At 31.3% G+C, this 25,890-nt stretch overlaps 1 protein-coding gene across 2 annotated transcripts; it reads left to right on the top strand.

The window, feature by feature from the left end:
- The first annotated feature begins 516 nt into the window (after positions 1-516).
- Positions 517-24,379, top strand: LOC127714382 (von Willebrand factor D and EGF domain-containing protein-like). 2 transcript variants are annotated; one of them, XM_052220438.1, is made up of 19 exons: positions 517-678; positions 5,716-5,916; positions 7,027-7,215; positions 7,514-7,576; positions 7,999-8,363; positions 8,709-8,812; positions 10,402-10,723; positions 11,418-11,503; positions 14,528-14,606; positions 15,890-16,087; positions 16,611-16,813; positions 17,427-17,765; positions 18,234-18,389; positions 19,204-19,399; positions 20,538-20,728; positions 21,155-21,415; positions 22,135-22,159; positions 22,397-22,511; positions 23,837-24,379. In XM_052220438.1, exons 1-13 carry the CDS (start codon positions 582-584, stop codon positions 18,346-18,348), a joined length of 2,361 nt encoding a protein of 786 aa, XP_052076398.1. In that variant the 5' UTR covers positions 517-581; the 3' UTR covers positions 18,349-18,389; positions 19,204-19,399; positions 20,538-20,728; positions 21,155-21,415; positions 22,135-22,159; positions 22,397-22,511; positions 23,837-24,379. The 2 variants fall into 2 exon arrangements, with proteins under 2 accessions (XP_052076398.1, XP_052076399.1); XM_052220439.1 differs by having other exon boundaries at positions 22,397-22,515; positions 23,841-24,379.
- The last annotated feature ends 1,511 nt before the right edge of the window (positions 24,380-25,890 follow it).

The following is a 25,890-nucleotide window of genomic DNA, read 5'->3' as shown; positions in this document are numbered from 1 at the left end:
TGTAATATAAGTCAGTAACCAATGATACTCAACAGTTTTTTGTCGGTCGACATATAACATCTTGATTGATTAATTTAAAGCAGCCCATAGTACATATCCGTCCCAAACTAATAAAAACAAAGTAACCATCACACAGAAAAACATGGTAAAAGTGAAATATTAACTGAAATACACCTTAATATAAATGCCAAAGCTTGGGGTTAAAGAATTTAAATCACACAATTCAAATGTCTGCGATTTGGAACGATTTTCTACAAATAGCCTCTTTGAAATTGATTTTTTTTGCAAGAATATCAGGAAAGTCTAAACCTTATGGTGTTTTATGTTCATTTATATCTTTTTTTCTAAATTATATTGCATTTATATTTGTATTCTTTGTTTATTGTAAATCAGTCGAATTGTACATTTTTTGGCAGATATAGAATCTTATGGGCATTTAAATTATAGAACTGTTCTACACATATATATGTGTATACATTCCAATTAGAATATGATAATCTTATTGGTCGTCTATGATTGAACAGTGCTATTTAAGAACCTGTTTATAATACCTGAATTCATCGCTGCATAACACTTTACCCATGACAAGGAACTATGAATTTCGAAAAACAATGAAAAGGACAAGTACACATATAATTTTGATCACAGCAATTATTTGTCTTCCACAAGTTTATACAGGTTAGTAAACAATCAATACCATACTAGGTGTTACTATCATCTATTCATTATAGACCAGCTTTTAACACACATCAGTTGCTAATTTTTCTATATTTAGTGAACCAAGTACGTTTTATGAAAATGGATAACATTTGTGGAGTTTTTTAATTCGTAAAATACGGACTTTTATTCTATTATATATTCATTTAACTTGTTTCGAAAAGAAATATTGCTACCATCTGATTTAATTTAATTAATTCACACTCTCTTGATTAAACTTAATCTTAAATTACAACTAGATAGCGTAATGCTGGTCTTATATATAGACAGACCAGATAAGATACAATGAGACGTAAAACTGTCCATAAAAGTTGTTTCCTTGTCTTTATATAACTTGTAATTTTATTTCTCATAAAGATAGGAATTAACAAATTATATATTTTTAAATACATAACCAGGTGTGATTGAATTGGTCAAATGCAAATAAACAGTCATTAAAGCACATTTTGATTTAAATATATATTAAGTGAGTCCAGTAACATGTTTTTTAATATAGTATTATCCTTCTAAAACATTTTGGATGGGTCATATGTATGTTAGAAAGGTAATTTACTATATCTTTCTATCTTACACTTAGAGACCTTCTGGGTTTGTTCTGATCATTATTTATATTTTTTTTACATCCGATACTTTTTGCTTACGTGTCATTTTTGTTTCACATCATGTCGATAAGATAGTTTGTATATATCATCAAACTGTTGAAATTGACCCTGCTTAACAAAACACTTCTCCATGAAAGCGTTGTTTACCTCTTTTTGTTCTGGTTATCGTATCTCATTTATTTCACAGAAACTGATTTCAAAAGTTTGCTCGTTACATTCTCAGGATGATTCTGTCAATTTCAAAGAAGATTGATCTTATTTTAGTTTTTTTCCCATCGCTATTTTTCTAAGCAGAATGTTAGTTTAACTCATAAACCACAAGTAGTTGAAACCTAGTATGTTATGATTTGAATCATTGGGCCATAAAAACTTAAGAATTTTAAATGTTAACCTTGCTTTCAAGAACACATCCTCTGATAATATAAAAATTGGTTATCAAAGAATTTTTGCCAAATGATGGGTTATTGAGACGGTGATAATCGTATGGTACATTTGACTTAAAACTAAGCATGTGCTTGTGATATGTGTTATCGTCCTACTCATGTTGACTCGATCATACCAGAACAAGACTCGAATAATGACAAATATCGTATAACATGTATATTGTTATAACGAATTTGTTGTTACAAAATATAGGAAGTCATTTTTAAGTAAGAAATATGTCTCCTTTATTTATACTCTGAATCCTTGTCCGGGTATTGGCTTTGCGTTTGGTGGGTTTGGGTTGTATCAGCAGTAAACATTTGTATTACGTTTTGGATTTTCAAATTTTTAGTCATTAAGCATCATTAAAAAGACATTAGTTGTTGAAGTGTTCATTTTTGGTGCTGTAAAATTGATACTGTTAATTGTTACTATACTTGGGTAAAAAAGTATTTTTCATGTTATTTATTATATTATGATCCAAAAGGTTGGCTTATAGAAATTTAGTCATTTCTGCACTTCTCCCGTCCGACAGAAATATTCTTGCCAAGCTCAAAGTGGATCACCTGTTTAGTTTCACAGAATACATAAATTCGCAGACATGTCCGGTCGAAATGGGAAATTGAAGATGATGCTTCGTGTACAGGTATGCCACGCTATCTACACTTGTTCTAAAATCTATTGTTATATATATATCTGATGGGTCTATAGGAAGATAGTTGCAAGGCAAATTTACTCCCTATCTATGCATCATATTCTCATTTTTCAGCTGACGATCACATTGATCACCCTCGTCCGGGGCGAACTACTGCGCATAATCTACCTTTAGTACAATAAGTTAATTTTTGTCATGAATATGAATGAAATATTTGAATAAGCGAGTATCAAGCATAAATCATGTTTTAAATAGCATCCCATTTACGAAAATACCACTTTCCAGTCAGATTTGATTATCTTGCTGATATGAAATTATATACAACTGGCGAAACTCAACATTGTTATGATACACGCTTTTTTGCAAAATTATCTGTGGAACTTTAAGGTTTTCTGGCAATACGTTAAAATGAATGGTAAATGCAAGTTGTAGAAGGAATTATAAATGTATATTGAATTACCACATGTTCAGCCGACATCATATGAGCTGCGTCATATAGAAATTGACATTTTGCAAGTGCATATATACATGTACATGATAAGACTTTGATTGATTTTGGAACATTCAAATACGAAATTAAGTTTTGGTCTGTTTTGTATGTTTCTTATATCAACTCAGTTTTCAAATAGTTAAAGACTTTGGATAGAAATTTGTCAAACCCGAAATGGAATAACACATGTAGATGTATTGATTTTTATTTTCATAAGTTCAATTTCTACTCGACGCAGTTCATATATAAAAATGTTTTAATGCCTCTCAATTGGAATAATTAAGAAATTGATGATTTTTGATAGTATTTTAAAAATCAATATGATCTGAAAAAAATACAGTTGGCAGACATCTCTTTTTTTTTTATTGATGTACACAATGTATTTGATAAACCAATTCCCAAACACAATTCTCATATATTAAAACTCCTCAAAGAACATTTATTAAACCATGTCAATAACAATACGTCAACTTTTTCAAGATTCCTTACTATCGTTTATGTCCTATCATATTGTTTAGGTCAACACAATTTTCACTAACATTGACCCTAATTTAATACAAGGAATTTTTAATCCTATCTGTTACAATTGACTTCATACAGGAACTTCTTAGGAAGAAAGATAAGAAGTTAGCAATATCCTTTAACTCTACATTCCGCTATATAGATGATGTTCTCTCACTAAATCATACAAAATTTGATGACTATGTTGAACGAAACTATCCCATCGAACTAGAGATAAAGGATACTACAGATACAGTTACGTCTGCCTGATATCTTGACTTACATCTAGAAATTGACAATGAGGGTCGGTTGAAAACAAAACTTTACGACAAAAGAGATGATTTCAGCTTCCCAATTGTGAACTTTCCATTTCTATGTAGCAACATTCCAGCAGCGCCTGCATACGGAGTATATATCTCCCAATTGATACGATATTCCCGGGCTTGTGTTTCCTATCATGATTTCCTTGATAGAGGATTGCTGCTCACTAGGAAGCTATTAAGCCAAGAGTTCCAAATGGTGAAGTTGAAATCATCCCTTCGTAAATTTTACGGACGCCATCACGAATTAGTTGGCCGTTATGGAATAACCGTTTCACAGATGATATCGGATATGTTCCTTATGTCGTAACTGCAATACCCTTCCCTTTTCACGAATGTGACTTACCGAATTAGACTATTTACCGGATTTGTAATAACATAAGCAACACGACGGGTGCCACATGTGGAGCAGGATCTGCTTACCCCTCCGGAGCACCTGAAATCACCCCCAGTTTTTGGTGGGGTTCGTGTTGCTTAGTCTTTAGTTTTCTATGTTGTGTCATCTGTACCTTTATTTGTCTGTTTGTCTTTTTATTTTTGGCCATGGCGTTGTCAGTTTGTTTTCGATCTATGAGTTTGACTGTCCCTCTGGTATCTTTCGTCCCTCTTTTACAGCAGTACTAAGAAAACCACTAGCTAACAGAACTTTTAGCCAGACTCCGTTAATCATTGAAGAAATAGATACTTTATTAACCCGATTGCTAATATTATATTTCATCAGTGTGGAATTTTTTTTAAACTCGTCCTGCTCAACATCACATGTGAACCAACTGTGTTCCTCTTCTTGTCGACTTGTTCTTTCATTCATATGAGGCTGTCTTCATAAAGGAGCTTCTATTATCCTTTAATTTTACTTTCCGCTATGTAGACGATGTCCTCTCACTAAAAAATTTAGTTTGGTGACTTTGTTGAACACATTTATCCCATCGATCTTGAAACAAAGGATACAACATATACAGTTTAGTTTGCTTCATATTTTGACTTAGAAATTGACAATTAGGGTCGGTTGAAATTTCAGCTTTCCAATTGTGAAATTTCCATTTCTATGTAGCAACATTCCAGCATCGCCATCATATAGAGTTTATATCTCACAGTTGATACGATATTCCAGGGTTTGCGTTACTATTATGATTTCCTTGATAAAGGGTTGCTGCTCACAAAGAAAGCTATTAAGCTATTAGTATAAGATTTCCAAGTGGTGAAGTTGTCAGTCTATTTTCGACTTTGAATGTCCATTTGATACCTTTTGCCTCTCTCGAGACCCTATAATCCTGATTTGCTTATATCAAAAGCATTGCGTCGAATTTGCCAAATGTGGAAAAAGGCGTCACAAACGAACAAAAACTATATGTGAAATGACAGGCCCTTTTGTATTCGCTCCATTTCAGTGTTAAATAGAGATGAGCTATTTATTAAGAGTATCGGTTAGCTTTCGAAGACAAGAAAGTTATTGTATGACTGAAATAAGATTTGAAACGATTTTAAGTTGATATTTCATACAGTAATGATAATCAAATAAAGTTTCTTTTCATAAACTTTGTAAATTAAAAAAAAAAAATGATTTTAAAACCGAAGGAAACAGCTTATGGTTTCTGTTGTGCTTATATTATTGCTTTTTGGTGATAATGCATATACTACTTAAAATCTTGAGCTCCTGCGATCACCACGCTTTATGGTTGGTTCGTATTGCTCGGTCTTAAGTTTTCAATGTTGTGTTTTGTGAACTTGGGGTCTTTTTGTCGTTATTCGTTCTTTTCTATTGGCGTTGTCTGTTCAACTTGTGAAGTTTAGAATGTCCTCTTAGTATCGTCGTCACGTTTTTATAATTAAAATATATCTAGCTTCTTTCTTTAAAAAATGGTAATAATAAGTTTAATAAATGTTCAGGTTTCTATACGGAATCAACGGTATTATGTTCAGTGTACTGCTTACAATTCAGAAAGATCGTCTAGATATTTTTTCGTTAAATTAAGAATATTAATTGATATCTTCACCTTTTTTTCTCAGCTGATCCATGTGACACAACAGAACATATAAACGACTGGCAACGATCTGTAGCATTTGCAACTGATACTACACAGATATGTGATAATATTTTAGCAGAAGGATGGTATAGAGTTACAAGTGATTCTGGAGAGTTAATGCCAACAGAATGTCCAGTAGGAGGATTAAGATGTAATACAGCAAAACCAATATATTTATATACTGGTAAGATAATGAAGTTTAAAAAAATGGATTAGTTAATGGAATAAAGTCTTCAATCTGGAATATTATGTTCAGTCGGTCAAAGTATGTAATGCCAGTAAAAATGAAACAGGTGGAAAATATTTTTCTGAAGAATTCTTTAAAAACAATTAAGATATATAACTGCACTGATCGATCAGTTGACTTACAAAGCTACCTTACATTAAATACAATTCGAAATAGTTTAGAAAAAACCTGTCTCTATACAACCTTTTTTTAACAAATAAAAAAATATAAAAAAATTATTGAAATCAAGCTCATTTTAGAAAAACACATGTAATGACATAAAAAATCGTTATACGATTATTGTCTGTAAATTTACTTTTTTATCATGTTTATAAATTGTTGTATAAGTAACACTAAAGTTCAACTTTCCCAGGCATAGATGGCCTAATCAAGATGGCGAAAAAGTTTTTCAAATGTATGATTTTCAATGCTTTTAATTTTACATTTGGTTTGGCCTTCTACCGGTTTCGATTCCAGCGCCACTAATGAGTTTAATGTGGACGAAACACTTGTACGCCTTACCAAATATTACGCCTGGGATCGTTGATGAGTTTTTACATGAAATCATGCTTTCCTATACTGTAATATGTATTCCTGTACGTCAAACTTCTATAAGTATAGACCAAGAAAAACTTGTTTTGGAGCAATGCCCAGAACAAACCTGTTCGGCACCAACCAGTCAGCATTTTTGATTTGACATAAAATATTATTATGATAATTTGCATAAATTTAGTATTAATATTTTGTTTAACTAGTCGAAACACTAAGGAGTTTCTACCCACTGGCATAGATTACCGTAGCTGTAATTGGCAAAGATTTTAGATTTTTTTTGTTGGCAGTACCTTTAACTTCATACCTGAATGTTCGTTCAACGTTTACTTTCGAGCATCAAAAATGAGGCATATGAAGACGAAACGCGCGTCTGCCGTACCAAATCAAACGATTGATAACTGATGAGTTTTTATAGAATCTTTCTAATCCATTTTTGCATGGAATGCTCATTAAAGACTAAACTTTAAACTTTTTTTTATATTTATAATAAAATGATATATTTATTTGTGTTTTGAGATGATTTACCTGTTGGCGAAGAGGCATACCCAGCTGTTGGCGTCACAGTTACAAGAACAGCATATGCTGCAAACTATGATGGTAATTGTAAACACACGGAATATGAAATCCAAATAAAAAACTGTGATGGGTACTATGTTTATTTCCTCAAAAGTATAACGAGCGGATGTACGTCAGCTTACTGTTTTGGTAAGTGTTATCATTAATTTGGTCAGATTGATTCCTCTATAATAAAAAAAAATATCTGTTGATTTTCCTTCACGGCAGCTGAGGTTTCGTTTAAAAATAAATAGTCGAAGTCGATTGCGATGAGAAATCATTTCAAATCATAACTCAAAAGCGTCTAAACATTATTTTTCTGCAGGGATTGTTAACTTATATTATATTAGTTTTTTATCACTAGACAAAATCATCCCTATTAATCTGTGTGCATGCACTTCACAACAGTAACCGTAATCATAAACTTATTTTTTTGTTAATATTTCAGGTACACAACTACCATGTGAAAATGGCACGACATCTGAAAATGGATTTTCACCAGGATGTGACAGTATGTATATAACATAGGTTTGATTAGTTTTAAATAGTTTCTTTTGTGTAACACAGCATGTGCATGCGGTAGCAAAATTGTATCTTTCGAATAGGTCTTTTTTTTTTACATAAGGCATAATATATAATGTGTGTCGAAAGCAAAATGTCTTATACATCTATCATCTATTAATTTGAAGTACACTTGATATCCCCGAGTACCTGAATTCATCAACGGTTCTTTCGTGTTGCACAAACTTCAGTTTCCTATGTAGTGGTTTTGGACTTGTTCGTCTTTTCGTTTTTTCTTTTTTCTGCAATAGCGTTGTCAATTTTTCTTCGACCTATGAGTTTTGAATGTCCATTTTCTATCTTCTGCCTTTTTGTTGATAAATGTGACAAAAGACAATATTGTACCTCTTTTTATTATTGTTTTTTGTTTAGCATTTCCCGATGTAACAGTGACACCGTTTGTAAAAGTTACTCTTACAGAGACAGAGGCTGTCAATAAATTCGAAGTATTAATGGTTTACAGTAAGGCAACTTTTGAATGTCATGCAAATGACCTAACAGATGGATACAAATATAAAACACGATGGTATATCAATGACATTGAAATGAAAGACGCCAAATTGGAAGGATTATCAAAAACAGATGTGGAGGCTGGCTTAGGTCGTATGTTAGAAGAACACTGGACATCGACATATAAGCCTAATATGATAGTGAAGTGTGCTATTCAAGTAGGAGGAGAAGGATTCGGAACATATGGACCGCAACACAATTCAGAAGTTTTCTTTGCAGGTTTAAAGGTTTGCATAATTTGAATGAAATAAGCTTAAGCTAAGTTTTTCTATAAATACTTGAAATATGTGTAATATATAAAAGTTCTAATTATTTAAATAACGATGTTTTTGGTATTAACTATTGTAACGTTACAATAATTAATACCAAAAATACTATTATTCAAATAATTAGAACGTAAGAATATACTTCGTTAGGGCTTATTGTTAAAAAAATCATCATATGCTAGCTGTATGCCTATATGTAAATACGCATATCTACAAATGTAAGTACACATTAAATAAAGTATTTTTCTACATTTGAACACAACATTGGGATTTATACTGTAGAAGGAATTTATCTTTATTTTATAGATCGACCCATCATCTACCACAGATTACCAAGTTCTAGAGGGAGAAGAGTTAAATATACCGGCAGAACTAACTATGCCTTTATCATGCGCCTGGCCAAAAAATGTGTATGTTAAATACTTTTAATGAAACGTTATTTAAAAAAATAAAATGAATAATTAAATCAAATTCTGCACAAAAAACCACTGCTTCAGTTTTAAAATAACGTAAATAAAACACTGTTTGGTAAATCGTAAGATAATACAAGTTATTGATTATTGCAAACACTAAGCTAAATGTCGAATTGACCTCATTAAATATGTAATGTATTGACAATTGAATATTTTCTTTGAGAAGGTGTCTTAAAATAAATCTGCTCTAACTGACATGTAATACATAATAAACTATCAACTACCCTTCTTTCTTCTCTGTCATTAATAAAATAAACACTTTAAAGTATCATATTTTTTTAATCAGTAAAGGTGCTTCTGTCTCCTTTATTTTGATTTATGTTTCATTCGATTGTTTTTAACATGTACTGTACAATTTTGAATCGTAATTCCGATTTCAGTACATATATACTTTTAAAAGATTCCACGGTTATATAGTTATATCAGTTCAGAATCTAAGTTGAAATATCATGTATAGGGTAATTTTTTAGGTATAACGACTGCTTAAAAAAATCGAAAACTATTCGAAACAATAAGTTTGTTTTACCTCCACAAACAGATGGCTTTAGCTATATCTTACACAGCGTGTAGACCTTTTTGTTTTCAATATTTTTCAAATTATGTCTTGATTATCCTTCTATCTGTTTCGATTTAATTGCCACTGGTGATTCTGATGTAGAAGACACGCTGGACTTCCGGATTTTAAGCCTGATATCTGTTATGAGTTTTATGATTAACTACGTCAGACACATGTCCGAAAAAAGACTCAACTTTGTCATGCAATATAAATTATGAAGTTGGCTAATTTGAAATTTGCACAATAATAAGAAGCATGTCATTAATGAAACAGGAACTTAATGAGTATCACTCGTTGACCCAAGGTCAATCGGCGTATATAACGTCATTTAATAATCGGTTCTTACTGTGACACAAATACATAAGAAATGTAACACAGGAAATGTAACGTGAAAATGCACAAATTTGAAAGACGTTTTTGTTTATCAAAATATTTCATATCAGTATTTACTAATTTACTGGTACATCTGTATATAAATATCGTCAAATAAGGATGTCCTAATAGTACATGTTCAAAACTAACTCTGGAGTCTCACGAAAGAAAAGAAAATTCTGATTAACATTTTCGGGCATGATAAACAAAATTTCTTTTAAATTCTTCTCATAAGAGAGATAAATTGTCAAGGGCAATAACATATATTCAGTCCTTTTAAAACAGACAGCCATATGAAAAAAACGACGAAAAGACAAACAATGATGACAAGGAATTTTACAGAGAGCTGAAGAAAAGAAAATACCAATGAAAGTTAAAAAAAAAGAAGAATTGCTTAAATGAATTTTTTAGAGGGTCGATTTTCTAAAGCAGAAAGAAGACGATGTTAATGGGCAATCGACGTATACCATTATATCATTAATTTTACACAGTAAAACTTTCAAGGTGCAATGTCTTAGTTTTGTCTCATCTTTTCCTTCCCTGTATATTTTTTTTGTCATTGTTATTTATTTATTTTTATTTTTTACAAAATTTTCAGACCTCAAAATGTGAAAGACAATATCAGACAAAACGATTGCATATTGGTTCTCTTAAATGGTGTACCAGATTATCAACTAAATGGGGAAGAGTGCATCAATGGAATAACAAAGGACGGGCTAATATTCAAATCTGAAACATGTGGTATTAAGTTTTCTCACAGTAACTGGCAGGAAAAACAAATGATTAAAATATTGGGCCAAACAGATCAAATAGTCAATATTGAGGACAGAATTGTTTTGTTACGATTGTACAACTCCGATGAAGTGGAACCTATAGAACCAATATCATATTGGAAAAATATTCACCTTCCAGATATCAAGGTAATGTGTTTTTTTTCCTATTATCATCCGCAACATTTTTTTCATAACATGATAAACATTTCTAAAAATAAGTAAACCAAAAAACGAAGTATGAAATGAAAAATGAATAGACAACTGGTGTTAACATCTCGTAAATCTATGTAGGTTAATATACAAATCAAGGTGAAAAAACGAGGAAATCACTCCAAGCGAAGCGAGACCGGGTGCGTCGACAGCGACATCCAATATTGATAGAACGGTGACATATAGTTGTTAACTTCTATCGTATTTGGTCTCTGGTAGAGAGTTGTATCATTGGCAATCATACTACATCTTTTTAGTTTTATGTATACATGAATAGTTCGGCAAATAATTCCACTGTCTTTCATAATAGGGAATAAGTCAGAATCGGAAAATTTACAAATAAAAAAACTATTCCGGTATCATTAGACCACAGACGGCGAAAACATGTGTCGTATGCGATAAGACGCAGCCACAAAGTACCGACCAACCGATTCGTGTTTTGGATCGTAAAACTCATGTAGAATTCATTTCACTCGATCTTCCTCCTAACCCTCTTGGAGCATTTAAGTCAGATAAACAAATCTGGTATGAAATCCGTATAATTTAAACATTTACGCCTATAATCTTATAAGTAATAAATAAAAACAAGTTTAATCAATAGTATTGTTTTCAATGACACATTTAATTTTAGGTTTATGTTAAAGACGCAGATATTGTGACATTAGGTAGAAGCTGTTACTCACAAAACGATCCTCATATGAGGACGTTCGACCAGAAGTAAGTACAGATTAAATAATGCATCTTATCATTCAAATGTTGCATTGTGATTTACACTCTTGCACAAGACAAACATGTCATCAACAGTTTCTTTCCTTGCCTTGTTCAAAGCTTGAATTGTTGGAAGCTATCCTATTTTTTCGTAGGCAAATAAGTTTTAAACGCGGGAAACATTTCGGCTATTTATCACTCGTATTCGTTATGCAATGATTTCAGTTTTCATAATAACGTAAAAGATATGGTGAGAGCCAATAAATGGCCCATGAAACAGCAAAAAGTAAAATTTGAGCCAAGGCCTTACCCAAAATAAAATTTTACTCACTTCAAAACCTTTGTTGTTTTTTAAATGTGCTGTTATGAATTTTAAAAATCATTTCTAATGAAGGTACTTTTGGTCCTTTTCGGTCTAATCAATTCTTCAACGTTTGTATTATATCATGAATTTTCAAATATTTTGGTCTGGAACAGCCTTTGTATATGTAAGTCCTTAGCTCATATTTACATATTAATAAGATTACATCAACATGGCGCTACATGTATTGTGGCAGTGTTTGCAGCTTCATCAATGAACAATAAGGTTTGAGCCCGAAAGAAAAAAAGTAGAGTGAGTATATTATGCACAAATCACACTTTATATTAATAATATCTGTTAAAATACTTAAATGTATTGTACTTAATTTATACTCACGATATGTTTAACATTTTTTTTTATTTTTGAAAGTCCTGACCCGGCTACAATAATAGGCAGCATATTTGTCTTACTCTTTCGCCTTTCCTGTTTTAAGCTAACGTTTCAGTTATGTAATTTTCCATGAAGCCATGCTCACATCAGCTTAAAATTGATAATGATGATGTAAATATCAAATATTACCCAGTTATGTACCATAACACTGGCTATAGTTTTGTATGCACAGATATTCTTGTTTCTTTTCCATTATATTGATTTGTGTTACATAAACACCAAACAGTATGTTAATTTATTTCTGTTTGAAAGCCAACACATATGTATATCTCATCAACTGTAACAAAATCATAAACAGTGATACGTCTAATCATGAGGGGACACAACAAATACTCCAGCGCCATGTATGTGTAGAAAAAAAGAGAAAAAAATTCCCAATACCTTAGATTTATGTTTTAATCTTCACCAATCTTAATCTCTGCTGGATACGCAATTTCCAAAGGTGTCATTTTAATAACGTTCTATGGCTTGTTACGCCACAATGTTTCATCTAGCCTCTTTTCCTAATAGAAGCATTTTCTTTGTCAGCTATAATAAGCGATATTCCGAGTTTCTGATGAACGTACTTCTCTAGGGGATTGCAAATTCCTGTAACAGTATATATCCTTTTACTTCTCCTTCCTTTAAACAAGTATTTCTCATTCAAAACCTAAAGAAAAATATGTATAATTATTGTAATTATTACAATAACAACATTTTGTGCAAACGTCGATACAAATATCTAGTTTTTAAAATGAATAAATAAACCATGCAAACAATTACAACTTTTATAACTTAATTTACAATTTGCGGACCAAGTTATTAACACACATTTGAAATATCATGTTGAAACCTAATGATGTCCTCTCACTAATTTTCGTTATCAGACATTATCCATGGCTTCTTGGGAACAACGAAATGAAACAAGCGTTGTTACATCACGTTGCGCTTTAAAATTGATAAAAACTGTGTAGCTTTAATCCCATTAGTTTGGAATACAGGACAGTGTTAGTACTGCTTCAAATATTAACATTTCTTGATTGATTGTTGTTTTTCTTGGAATGAATTGGAAGTCAAGAAATTATCACATTTCTACACCCCACTCAACCCTAAGGGTTATCTTATATCTAGGCATTGGCAATGATGGTCGAATTGAGAGGTTAATTTTCATCTTCCAATTTTAAACCGTACATTTGAATTTAGAACATTCCAGAAACACGTGGTTATACTGTTATAACAAAATTCAAAAGATATTCATATCTTTTATGTAGTACCCCAGACGTGCATTTCGTCTTCCAAAGAACCATCAGTTGTGCTCGAATCAAAACAATTTGAAAGCAAATCGGTTAGGAATTTGGAGAGCATTGAAAACAGAAATTCCCCAAAAGTTTTTCAAATCTGGCTTTAGTCATTTATTAGCCCGGGTTAGAACAACCTTAGTTTTTAAAATGATTTGAAATCCTTTGAACAGTTAATCTATACGATATGAAGTAGCAATGATATTCCGGAACAGAAATTGGTTAATGATATCCTTGAGGACGAGTCGTCCAACAGTAGTTGCATGACCCAGTTGTTGTAAATACTCATCAACAAGTCTAGGCTTAATTGCGTACATCCACTTCATTTGAACTTTGGTCAATAGTTGCCTTATTGGCAATCATACCACATCTCTTCATTTTTTATCATGACTGTTAACACTCGACGTGTGTATAGACTACAAAAGACTCATCAGTGCAGTTGAATCAAAACATTTGTAAGGCCAAATAAGTTAGGCAGTTGAATATCACTGCAAACAAAGAAAAATAAGATTTCAAAGTAACAGCAAACCGGGTTTTCTCTATCGTGGAGGTTATTTTTGTTGAATATAATAAGAGAGCCTGCATTGCGAAATAAAATTTCCTTTTGTCATCAATAGCAAATATTAAAATCGGTAAAAACAGAGGTAGAATGGTTTGTAAGTGTATAAGACTAGTCATTGCATGGAAACTACAGAACGTGCAATTTTCAAATCAATCAAGCACAATAACTTTTACAGAACGCCTGAAAGGCATGCATTATACGAAAGGTACTAGAAATGTAAACACACATTTAACGGAAAACATTATAAGATGTGATATAAGTAACAGATTTTATTACTTAGTAATTTTTATTTCAAATAATTGAAGAAATAAAACAATGTGTAATTTTTGTTAAAGTCTGATATGATCTCGTTCACAAGTTTGAAAATTTACCATGGAAAGCAAAATGATATACTTTACCAAAAACATTTTATAAACAATATCCAAATATATACTCAATTCTAGAATTTATGAACTCCAGCTTCACCAAGGATTAACAGAAGGCGAATACATTATGTACAAGCACGACCGCTTGCCACTTCAGGTAATTTAAAAGAATAATGCAGACTATTTGTGTAATTTGTATTGCATGTGCGCTTTGGACCACAAGTTGGGAACAATACATAAATAAAAAATAATTCAAGTTGCACTTTCTTAGCATATTATTATTTAGCTCTTACATTAAGCAAATATAAGGCTAATACGTTTCAGAAAGCAATAATTTACCATGCATAACGAAAGGTGTGAAATAGCCCTTTAATCAAAAATGTATAAGGAATATACAATCATAAGAAATTCTTGATACATGCATGATAAATTTCGTAATTTGTGTGACAACTTCTAATACATGTCCTTAATGACGATTTCGTTCTATAATGATAAATCCGATAGACCTGGACCATAGCTCAAATATGTTTGTATAAAAGTATGTTCCTTTGACAAAAGAAACTACCAATGTTCTCATTGTTGAAAACCGTACGGTTGCCTATAATTCCTTACATCCACTTCATTTGAACTTTGGTGCATACATGTAGCTGTTTCATTGGTAATCATACCACATCTCCTTATTTTCATACCAACAACGCACCTCAAGTACCAAACTGTGAACAAAATATATTCTTCTTTATTATAAAATTTCTCTATTTGATTATTCAATTGAAGTTTAATAAACTGTAAAATCAGTAGTTTCAGTCTGAACCTTTATTAAAAAAGTATTAACTTTGTAAATTCTTCACATTGGTATGCTTCGTCAGTGAGTAAAAACGTTAACATGAAGGCTTGTAATAGTTAAAGAAATTTTTAACTGGGTAGTTTTTTAAAATATTTATTTTCTATTTCCATTAAATTCAATAAAATGGACAATATATTCCTGAAAAAAATGAACTGACATGTATGTCTTGGGATGAACAAAACATTTGATACATTTTGTGCATTCGATCCCCTATTCTGGATCAACCATCATCCGTAACACTCAAACAGAAACATTTAAAATTCAGGGATGTATGAATACGTAAAAACATGAGGAAATGACCCAAAAAGGACCTACAAAGCCAAATTCCTTTTAAGTCCCCTTCCCTGAATGAATCAAAAACTTAGTTGTTTAATAACTGAGAAGTTATGTTGAAGCAAATGTTTGAGCCTTGAATTCTGAGATAAAAAGTATGATTATTTCATCAAATAGCATATTTTTTTCTGACCGATAAAAATTCCATAACCATGCATTCGGTAACATTGCATTTCTGTGTCTATGCTAGGCATATACATGGACGTAAACATTTTGATTCAATTTTTTTTCTGAATTTGTTGTTTACTTTATTTAATTGATAGGTCAGTGCCTACTTTAGGAAGTGCTCTACTTCGATTCTCTGTAACTGTGGTGTTGCCGTTAGAAGTGGCAACAGTCTATTTGTTGCAAATTACTGTGAGACAAATTATAAGGGAACACGAAAGATAAATCGATATATGACACAAAGATTGTGTGATGACCAAAGTCTCACAGTAACAAAATCGGGGTATACATATGCGGTAAGAATTAATAAAGGACAACGTGTTGTTTATCATGAATTTATTGAATACTTGTGTATTAATAAAGAAATTTTAAGGTAATTGTGGAATTTGATTCATTATCATATTTCATATCATTTGTCGAATTGAAATGTAGTAATGTACAGTTGATCAATATGCAGTAGTTACTTAAAACAAACCTTTACTATCATATACTGTCAATATAAGAAATACCTCCAAATGAAATAAAAAGCTAATACCAATACATGCAATAAAAGTAATAACCTACATGAACTACGAAATGGAAAGACGAAAACGCTTGAAATAATTTTCAGGTATACCTTTATATCTGCAGACAAGAATATTTATTCAAATACAATTCCTAAATTACCACGTTGTATTACCCGGAAATTGATCAAAACACATGTAATATATCTAAGACTTCAGTTGGTGTGATGCTATGTATGTGTGTTATTCTGATTGAACAAAACTACTTTAAATTTGGCTGTGTGTGTTGTCTTTAATTGTTAATACTTTTATACAGATAACACTCCCCACTGGAACAAAAGTCACATTTAATTATGGTTCTACGTATGTAGATGGCATAAATATTATACCGTCAGTATTAGACACGGGTATGACAAAAGGTCTGTGTGGTATTTACAACGGTAATGCGAATGATGATTTTATGCCAAGAGATCAGCTGGCTCCAGTTACAGATATCAAAACTTTTGCTTCATCATGGCAGTACGTATTGGATTATTATAATACCTTCCTCTAAATATCTCTTTATTTACGCACGATATGTACATTTGAACGAACGCAAAAAGTTATAAAACATTTTTTTCTAAAAAAAAGGTCAGAAATACAATTTGACAGAAAGTTATTTTATTATTTAAAAGAGAGGAGAAAGACACCAAAGGGATATTAAAACTCATAAGCTGATGACAAGTTGACAACGCAATGGAAAAAAACCAAAAACGACTTAAGTTAAAAACAAACAATATTATTCAAAACACAAATAAAGAACTAAAGAGTGAGTAGCACGAATCCCACCAAATTCCGGGGTGATTTCAGCTTTTCCTGAAACAAAAGGAACGGGGTTTGAAGAAAATAGATATACATAGTAATAAATCAAATACCGTAAGTCGAAGATACATATACAAGATAAAAAGGGATATTAAGTAATATTCTGCATTACAATGAGGAACTAAGTATATTCTATGATTTTGTATGACTATTTATTGTTTAAAGCTAATGTTTAATATGTTTAATGTGAATAGTAAATGAATATTGAAAATTCACTTCAAAAATTGATAATGATGATATTTTACGGAGCAGTCAATTATTGATATTGTAGAGTTAAAGGTGCTTATGCAGACGAGACTTTGTTTGACCCTGAAGGGGAGTTAAAAGAGACAATATATAACGGTCAGCAGTATTGTACATGTGTATCGCCTCATGACGATTATCCCCATGGTAGTCCAGACTTCAACTGTGAATTGACAGCTGCTATGAAACCATGTAGAGATACAAAAACTGCCTTGGGCGTTTATACAGCTGACTGTGCAACAGTGGTAGCAGCACGGAAAAAAGATCAACCTCTTATAAAGGAAAAGCAGTTCGGAAAAAGAGATCCACCTCTGATTATGAACCACCTTCTTATCCTATGGTTTCTGACGATGAGCCATCAGAAACAGTAAGATATTATGGCCTTCGTTTGTTCCTTTGTTGACTCTAATAATGTAAATCAATTATACTTTGCTTCAAAATGTATCTAAACATTTATAATAAAATTCGAAGATATGTCGGTCTCTCTATGTTAGAAGATTAATAGCCGTACTGTTCGAATATAATATCATGTACAGTTTGTTTTTAATTTACATACTAATAAACAATATTCCCCCGGTTTTATGATGATTGCTGTTCGTTTCATTTGTACTCATAATATTCAGAGCTCTTAGATTATCATAATCTTTAGTCGTTACATGCATATGCTTCTTCAAAACATAAGATGTACATTTAGTATAGGAATATTCTGATTATAAAATCTTGGAAATCCTAAGAATTATATTTGTTTTCATAACACGACATCTGCTTTTTATTTTACATTCTATGAGATATTTTCATTTCATCAAAATATCATTTTGCTGATTTTGCTTGATAGATTACAGAAGAATGGCAAAATGGCTGGACAGAGGCATCTGCAGGAGAACACTGTACATATCATTTTGAAAAAGCACCGGCTTTTAACGTTTGTTCTGAATATGTTCCTTATGTAGACAAAGCTCCATTCATCAATGGCTGTATCAAAGATATAAAGGTAGCTGTAAACATTAAATCTGTAAATCATTGAAAAATCGAACTTAATTCACACTTAAATGTTTTAAACGTCAAACTGGTTGACCCTAAAGGTTTACTATGTTACATGTAAAAACATATATTTTTATAAACTTCAATATTTGTGAATGTGGAATTATCGAAAAATGGAATATTCGCAATCCGGCAGTAAATCCCCTTTACTTGCTATGGTGGATTATTCATTGAGTTGTTCGGGATCTATACATACCTAGCTATGTCCGATAAATATGGGGCCGTTAGATCCGATGCCTAGTGTAGTAACATTGCAATGATCCTGCACGTTAGAATTTGTTGCAACAACTCTTGCAGGTGTCCATAGGTGGCGTGTTGCAAGACAAAAATTGTTAACACTTTCCAACATCCATTTTGTCAAGTGGTAAATGTAATTTTCAAATTTTCTCTTCATCTCTTCTGACAATGTTTGCAGAACGTACCTACTGAATTTATTGTTAAACATGAATAGCATATTTCTTTTTGAACTTTAGGAAAACAACAATCAATCAATCAAACAAACTGAATATGTTTTAAAAAGTAGTACAAAATCTAAGTAGACAGAAATGGAAATTGATTTACACGTTATAAAAATTGGACAAAGATTTTACACATTATAAAAATTAGACAATGATTTTACACATTATAAAAATTGGACATTGATTTTACACATAACAATTTGGGACATTGATTTTACACATTAGAAAAATGAACAGTCTATCTTAAGAACGTTTTTATGAATTAAATATTCGTCAAGTTCAATTCATTTAAATGCATCTTTTAAGTCCACTGGTGGAGATAGTTGGTTGAAAGTCACAATCAGAAACTTTGCAAGTGTGTGTCTTCAAGAATCGAAACGACTCGAAATACTGACGGTCACAAACAGTACAAATTCTAGTGGTGCAGACAAGCCAATCGCCTCTATTATAGAAGAGTCGACATGTCCAGAGGATTGTTCTAACCATGGACTATGCATAAATGGTAAGATAACTTAAAATTTGAGTCTTGTTGTGTTTTCTATTTTCATTAGAAGTAAAATGATGTGTCTTAAATATGATAATAAATATTCACCGTTAGTTGAACACCGACTAACTATGTGATGATTGTATCAAAAACAACCACACAAACATCAGACATAAACAACAATGTACAGTAAGACTTAAATTGAATTTAAACCCAAAACGGAAAAAAACCTTGGCAGCAGTAAATCAACAATCGACTCCTCACAACTAAAAGTATACGTCACAATTTAAAAAATACAACTACTTTATCATCAGATCGGAGACTGTCATCAGTTCAGTATCAGTGCTTCTTTATTGACATGATTAATATCACATTTTTAAATAATTCCACATTCACAAATATTGAAGTTTATAAAAATTGGGCTCCCACTACCCTCGGATAAGTTGCACTTAGCTGAATTTGGCAAATTTGTCCCTTTCAAACTGTTTTAATGCACTCTACCATGAATACAATATTTAATATCCTTGTTTAACGTACTACGCATATGAAAACAATTATCAAATACATTTTAATTATACACTCTTTCCATCCTTGTTTAAAAAACAAGTAAAAACAGAAATGCCAAAATTACGAAAAGCCGGTAAAGACATTCTGTTGTCTTACTTTCTCAGTTTCAATTGAAATTTCTCAGTTCCGAGTTGACATTTCTCAGTTCCGAGTTGACATATCTCAGTTTCAAGCTGACATTTTTCACTTTCAACTGAACATTTCGCAGTTCCAAATTTTATATTTCTCAGGTTCAAATTTTACATTCTGACTTCGAACTTGGAACTCAGAAAGGTCACATAAAAATGAGAAATGAGAAATCTTTTAATATTTCCTTTCGTTTCCGTACGACATTTTTATTCTTTGAATTCTACGCTTATCATACGAAATATAAAATGAAGAGCTACCAACCGTACACCACAGATTATGTCAGTACAAACTATTTACCTAGAATATATTTATGTTGTATTTTTTCTACGAAAACTAAATTAGTTCCATCCATATTACGGACATATAAAATTATTTATGTCACTACATTGGCTGAAATAAGAACAATAACAACTAAGTGATAAGGGTATAATTACGATTAGAGTCGTTGTACCTATTACAGAAGAATGTCAATGCAACGATGGCTATTATGGAGAATCGTGTTCACTAACCACCTCCCAAGCACCTGCAATTATTCAAAATGCATTTGAAGATCTATGTGATTCATCAAAGAAACCATGCAGAACTTTTATCGTTCCTGGATATGACTTCATCGATGGAGCAGGCCTTACATGCAAATATATCTCTATGTCTGTAAGTTAAGAAATATACATTATTTTTAAATAAGCAACATTCTTTGCATAAAGTTACCAAATGATTATCTAGCGATCAATATTCCTCAGTATTCTAATAGTTCAGTATCTTGCAAATAGTTACGTGAATAATTAACATAAATAAAGGTAAAAGGTGATCTTAGCATTTTGATTTTTTGTCAAAGTAAATTTATCTATATATTATATAATGAAATCGTCAAAGTAAATATATTTATATATTATAAAATGTAATCGTCAAAGTAAATAAATGTATATATCATACAATATAATAAGGCTTTATTCAATAGTATTTCTAGTAATTCGGAACTTATTCTAAAAAACAAAACTACACTTGGCATACATCATCAATTGGGATTGTATTTATTCATAGACGAAATGTCTTCAGAATATCCTATGTATTTTCTAGCTGAAATCTAACGGTACTACAACATTGCTTGTAGAGGGAGACACATTTACTCATCCTGGTACTTATGCAAATTCATTTTTTATGTACTGTAACTTGCCTGGATCAAGGAAAAAAAGATCTACTGATTTCAATATAGTTGCCACTGGATACCGAATCGCAGTTTCAAACAATGGAGAAAATTACACGGACCCACTCATTAGTATTGTCTTTGACTCTACGTGCTATGAATGTAACACAACAACTCTGTCTTGTGAAAAATTGGTAAGTCAATATTACTCCGTGCTACGTTATAGTTTGTAATGATAACAAAGTAGGTATATATTGTACATGTAAACAAACGTTAACGCTTTGAAAAAAGCGTACTGACTTTACAAGCATACATGTAGTATATTTTACCATCCCGTTTTTTGTTTATAAAACAACGACTTCGTCTGTATCGCTAGTGTTTGACTGTTAGATTTTTAGGGTTCCATTTGTAAAATTTGCACCAGACAATAGTTTTAGAGAGACAATTAAACTATTTTACTTTAGTAAATTCCAAAGCATCTGTTGATATTGAATATGAAAAAAATAATAACAAAGGAAAGTAAAATTTATAAATATCTAGCGTCCGAAGCGGTTTATGGTTACCAGGAACGCTCAAACTGGATCATTTTCAAGCAAGGGATGTATAAATACGTAGAAACCATAGACGTTATAAGAATTCTACTGTTGAAGTATTCTTTCGCTTCAAATACATGTTGTGCTCAGGCCACTATCTATGGTGTAATTATAACCATAAATGTATATTTACTTATCTTTTTAATTATCTAATAATATTTGCTGAAAATCAAAAAGCTTATGTATTTAAAGAGCCTACCAGTGTAAATAGATCAAATATTAAACAGCTAAAGTATATTTTGAAATTGAAATAAAATCACTTCTGATTGAATTTAGTGTCACATATCGAATAAAATATCGTTCTATCTTCTATTTTACAGACAACTTGTCCTATTCAAGCTGAAAGTAAGTAAATTATCATTGATGAAAATAACCTTACTTGCCGTATATGTAGGCATATAAATAAATATAGTGTATTCTGTCGGTAACAAAATATCGGATAAACATTTTCTTCACTCATGAGAAATACGACAGAACGAACGACATTTTTACTTCATCTATTTTGAAAATAATATTTTTGCTCTTCACTTATTTGTAAATACTGTAAAATTGTAAAATGATATTTTGCTAATAAATTCACAGTGCCTCCAGAAGAATCAGAGACGAAAATTTGGATAATTGTACCAGTAGTTGCAGCTGTTGTCATTATATTGATTGTTATTGCTGTACTCATCTTTAAATGGAAACTAAAACCAAAGTAAGTAGTGGTATAAACATCATGTTTAATGCCTCCTTTTATTTGTAATGATATTGTTAATAGAACGAAACCCTGTAACACGATCAGGTGCATATTACTAGTAAGGAACCACACCATTTGTTGTCTTTTGTCATACTTTAATATTGTTGTTGTTTTGTCATTATGACAAATCGATGTCCATGTATGTCTTTGATAGCCTCTGATAGATGAACTAATTTTTTTTTTTAGAATTGGGACAATTTGCAGCTTGACATATTTCATATACACTTCTTTATGTTGATATATCATTGTATATTGAATGTCCTCTTGGTGTCGTTTGATTTTGTTTTTTGAATTCCCCTTGTTTGTTATTTAAAAAAAAAAATCCCTACCCCTCCCATAAAAAAAAAAAAAAAAAAAAACGTTTATCGTGATTGAGATTTACCCCAGATCGTTTTCTTCATATAGAAACCTTATTATTATAAATAAAATGGTATATTACAATGAGACAGTTAGATAGATAAGAACATACTAGTACAAGGTGAGTATAAGCACCATAAGTGGTATAAGAAAGTTTCTGATACAATTCCAGAATACAAAAATTGTGTAATGGAAATAATCTTCAGACGTTACATGTACGAGTGTGACTGCACACACACAAAATTAAAGAAAAAGAGGAAAATGAACAAAACAAAAATTTTCAAAAAGAAGTTCTATAGGATTTTAACAGGATAGCTATTAATAATTTGGAAACAAAGTCTCAGTTTGAATTAGCACACATGCTTTCAATGTCCTTCGGCTTTAACATTGATTTTGCCTTCCAACTGTTTTGACTTGAGTTCAATTGATGAGTCTCATGAACAGACAAAACGAGTCTACATGTACTATATTAAGCTTGGTATCTGTGGTGTCCCTTTTAAATCATACCAATACTAAATCAGTGACTATTGAAGACTGTCGTCATAATCCGCATATAAATGTTTTAAAATTACTACATTGAAATTTAGATTCCTACATGTATGTGCATGTATACTCCCCTTTATTTACTAGTATTTGATATTATATCATTTAAATTAATATTTTCATGAAATAATATATTGGAAATTATACCATGAAAGCTTTAAATCAGACAAAGAAGGACTCGTTATGTGTTTTGTTTGATTTGCCGCTTATTTATGACACTTTTCATTCGATTTATAAGACATCTTAAAAAAAAAATCTAAATATTAATTCTGTAAGTACGGTAATTATTTTTAGGAATTGCATTATAATACAGTTATGAATTAGAATTGTATTTATGCAGTTACAACTAATTTCATTAAAAGTCTTTGCTCTTTTCATTTCAGGCAGTCTTATATAAGAGATTCAACATTAAGTCTGCCAAACACAACACGAAATATTGCGCCAAAATCTCATTTTCTGACATCTGAACACATATTTCTATCTGAAAAATTTCGATCTGAATCTGCAACTGACTTCAATGAATCCAAGTGTGGTTGGAAGTAGATGACCTAAATAACAGAAAGTGCAGTGCAATTTGCACTATTGCTGTATTTTTACCCTAATGAATGTGCCAAAATTATGATATTGAATATGAATGTATATGTATACTCTCTTGTAAATGTCCGTGATATATATATTATTTATTATCATTATTGTAGTTTTTAACAGATATATAATAAAGTAAGAAAAAGAAGATGTGACGGAAATACTATTGACAAATGTGTTGCTCTAAACCATCTGGGTATTGTGTTGTATCTTGTACCGTTTTCTGTTTATTTTTCCTGTATGCTATACCTGGGCGTTTTTTATTTTAAAACAAAATAAGACAAATTATAAAAGTTTTAATGAGCAAACATATATTTTATAAAATCATATTTCCAATCATGTTTCGTCCTTCGATATCCCGCCTTTTTGAAACGATAGCAACTAAGTGAAACATTAACGGTAGAAAATCAACTAGACGATTTTCTCTAATCTTTATTTATTTTGCCCACTATTCTCCACTCTTTATAATTATTTGCCTATTTTGCTCTATTCTTTATTATCTTGGCACACTATTCTGCATTTTTTGCCCATTATTCTCTATTCTGAAAACCCCATCCTGACCATCATTTAGAACCACAAAAAAAAACCGATACACACTTTCTAACATACAAACAAATGATTGAAGATACTATCAACGGTGGACAATGAGATAATAATTCTTACTTCTGTATTCTCTGCATTTCATCCTACTACTAATCTTCATATTGAGTATAGTATAAGCCATACTGTTCTATGTTGCTTACAGACATATAATGTATACTAGTTCAGCGATATGGACGCCACACTAGATTCCGAAACAAACAAATGAACCAAAATCTTAAAAGAAACCACAAGACTGATAAATACTAGAGGTTCCGGACTTGGGAAAGGCGCAAAACTGCAGCGGGGTTAAACATGTTTTGTGAGATCTCAACCCTCCCCCTATAACTCTAGCCAATTTGGAATAAACAAACTGACAGCAATATTCTCCTTTTCGGAGTTTTTTTAGATGTCCATTTCGCTGAACTAGTATACTTTATTGTTTAGGAACCAGCTGAAGCCCGCCTCCGGGTGCGGGATTTTTTCGCTGCGTTGAAGACCCATTGGTGGCCTTGGGCTGGTTTCTGCTCGTTGGTCGGGTTGTTGTCTCTTTGACACAATCCCTGTTTCCTTTCTTTATTTCTTAGGTAAAATTTCTTTAGATATTTAACTATTTAGTTAGTTTATGTCATTCTTATTGAATTTTTGTGTTTTCTGTTTGTTCTGTTTGCTAAATATTTTATTATGCATTGTGCAGTCAGGGGCATTACTTAAACAAGTAACTTTTAAAATTACCTATACAAGTAATGTTGAAAACGAGACTATTTTTAATATTACTTATATAAGTAACATTAATAAATATTATTTTTATAGGTGTCCAATTATACAGATTTTACTAGCTTTAACAAATTTTCACAGTAATCTGGTTATTTTTCCCTTGAAATATAAAATCTAATCCTTCTGAAACACTAATTGCCTTTCTGACGCACTTATCTTTCATATCAACGCTTCTGGGTCAAAGATTGGTCTCTCAGGACTATTAAAATATAATTTTCCTTGAAAATGTTGAAGGTAGACAGATATAAATAGATAGATACTTGTGATTTAATTAAGACTTGAAGTTATTTATAATTTGTAACCTAAAACAATTACATATGTTCCTTAAATAAGTGTTATTACTAATTCTTTCAAAGATGTATAAAATGACTTATTCAAGTAATATCATTATATTTAAAGTAACCCTTTATCTCTATACTCCTCTCAAATTTAATAAATTCTTAATTTTATGACATAAAATGATGTAAAAGTTCATGAAAACTACATTTAGTCCATG

Source organism: Mytilus californianus, unplaced genomic scaffold, assembly GCF_021869535.1.
Source record: "Mytilus californianus isolate M0D057914Y unplaced genomic scaffold, xbMytCali1.0.p SCAF_9, whole genome shotgun sequence".
Lineage (NCBI taxonomy): Eukaryota > Metazoa > Mollusca > Bivalvia > Mytilida > Mytilidae > Mytilus > Mytilus californianus.
This window is presented reverse-complemented; position numbering and strand designations above follow the sequence as displayed.

What these genes read in the sequence shown, in the direction of transcription:
- LOC127714382 (XM_052220438.1), top strand. Translation starts at nt 582, where the DNA reads ATGACAAGGAACTATGAATTTCGAAAAACAATGAAAAGGACAAGTACA. An exon ending in ACCAATATATTTATATACTG is followed by an intron (nt 5,917 to 7,026) that starts GTAAGATAATGA and finishes TTGTGTTTTGAG; the next exon opens with ATGATTTACCTGTTGGCGAA. An exon ending in TACGTCAGCTTACTGTTTTG is followed by an intron (nt 7,216 to 7,513) that starts GTAAGTGTTATC and finishes TTAATATTTCAG; the next exon opens with GTACACAACTACCATGTGAA.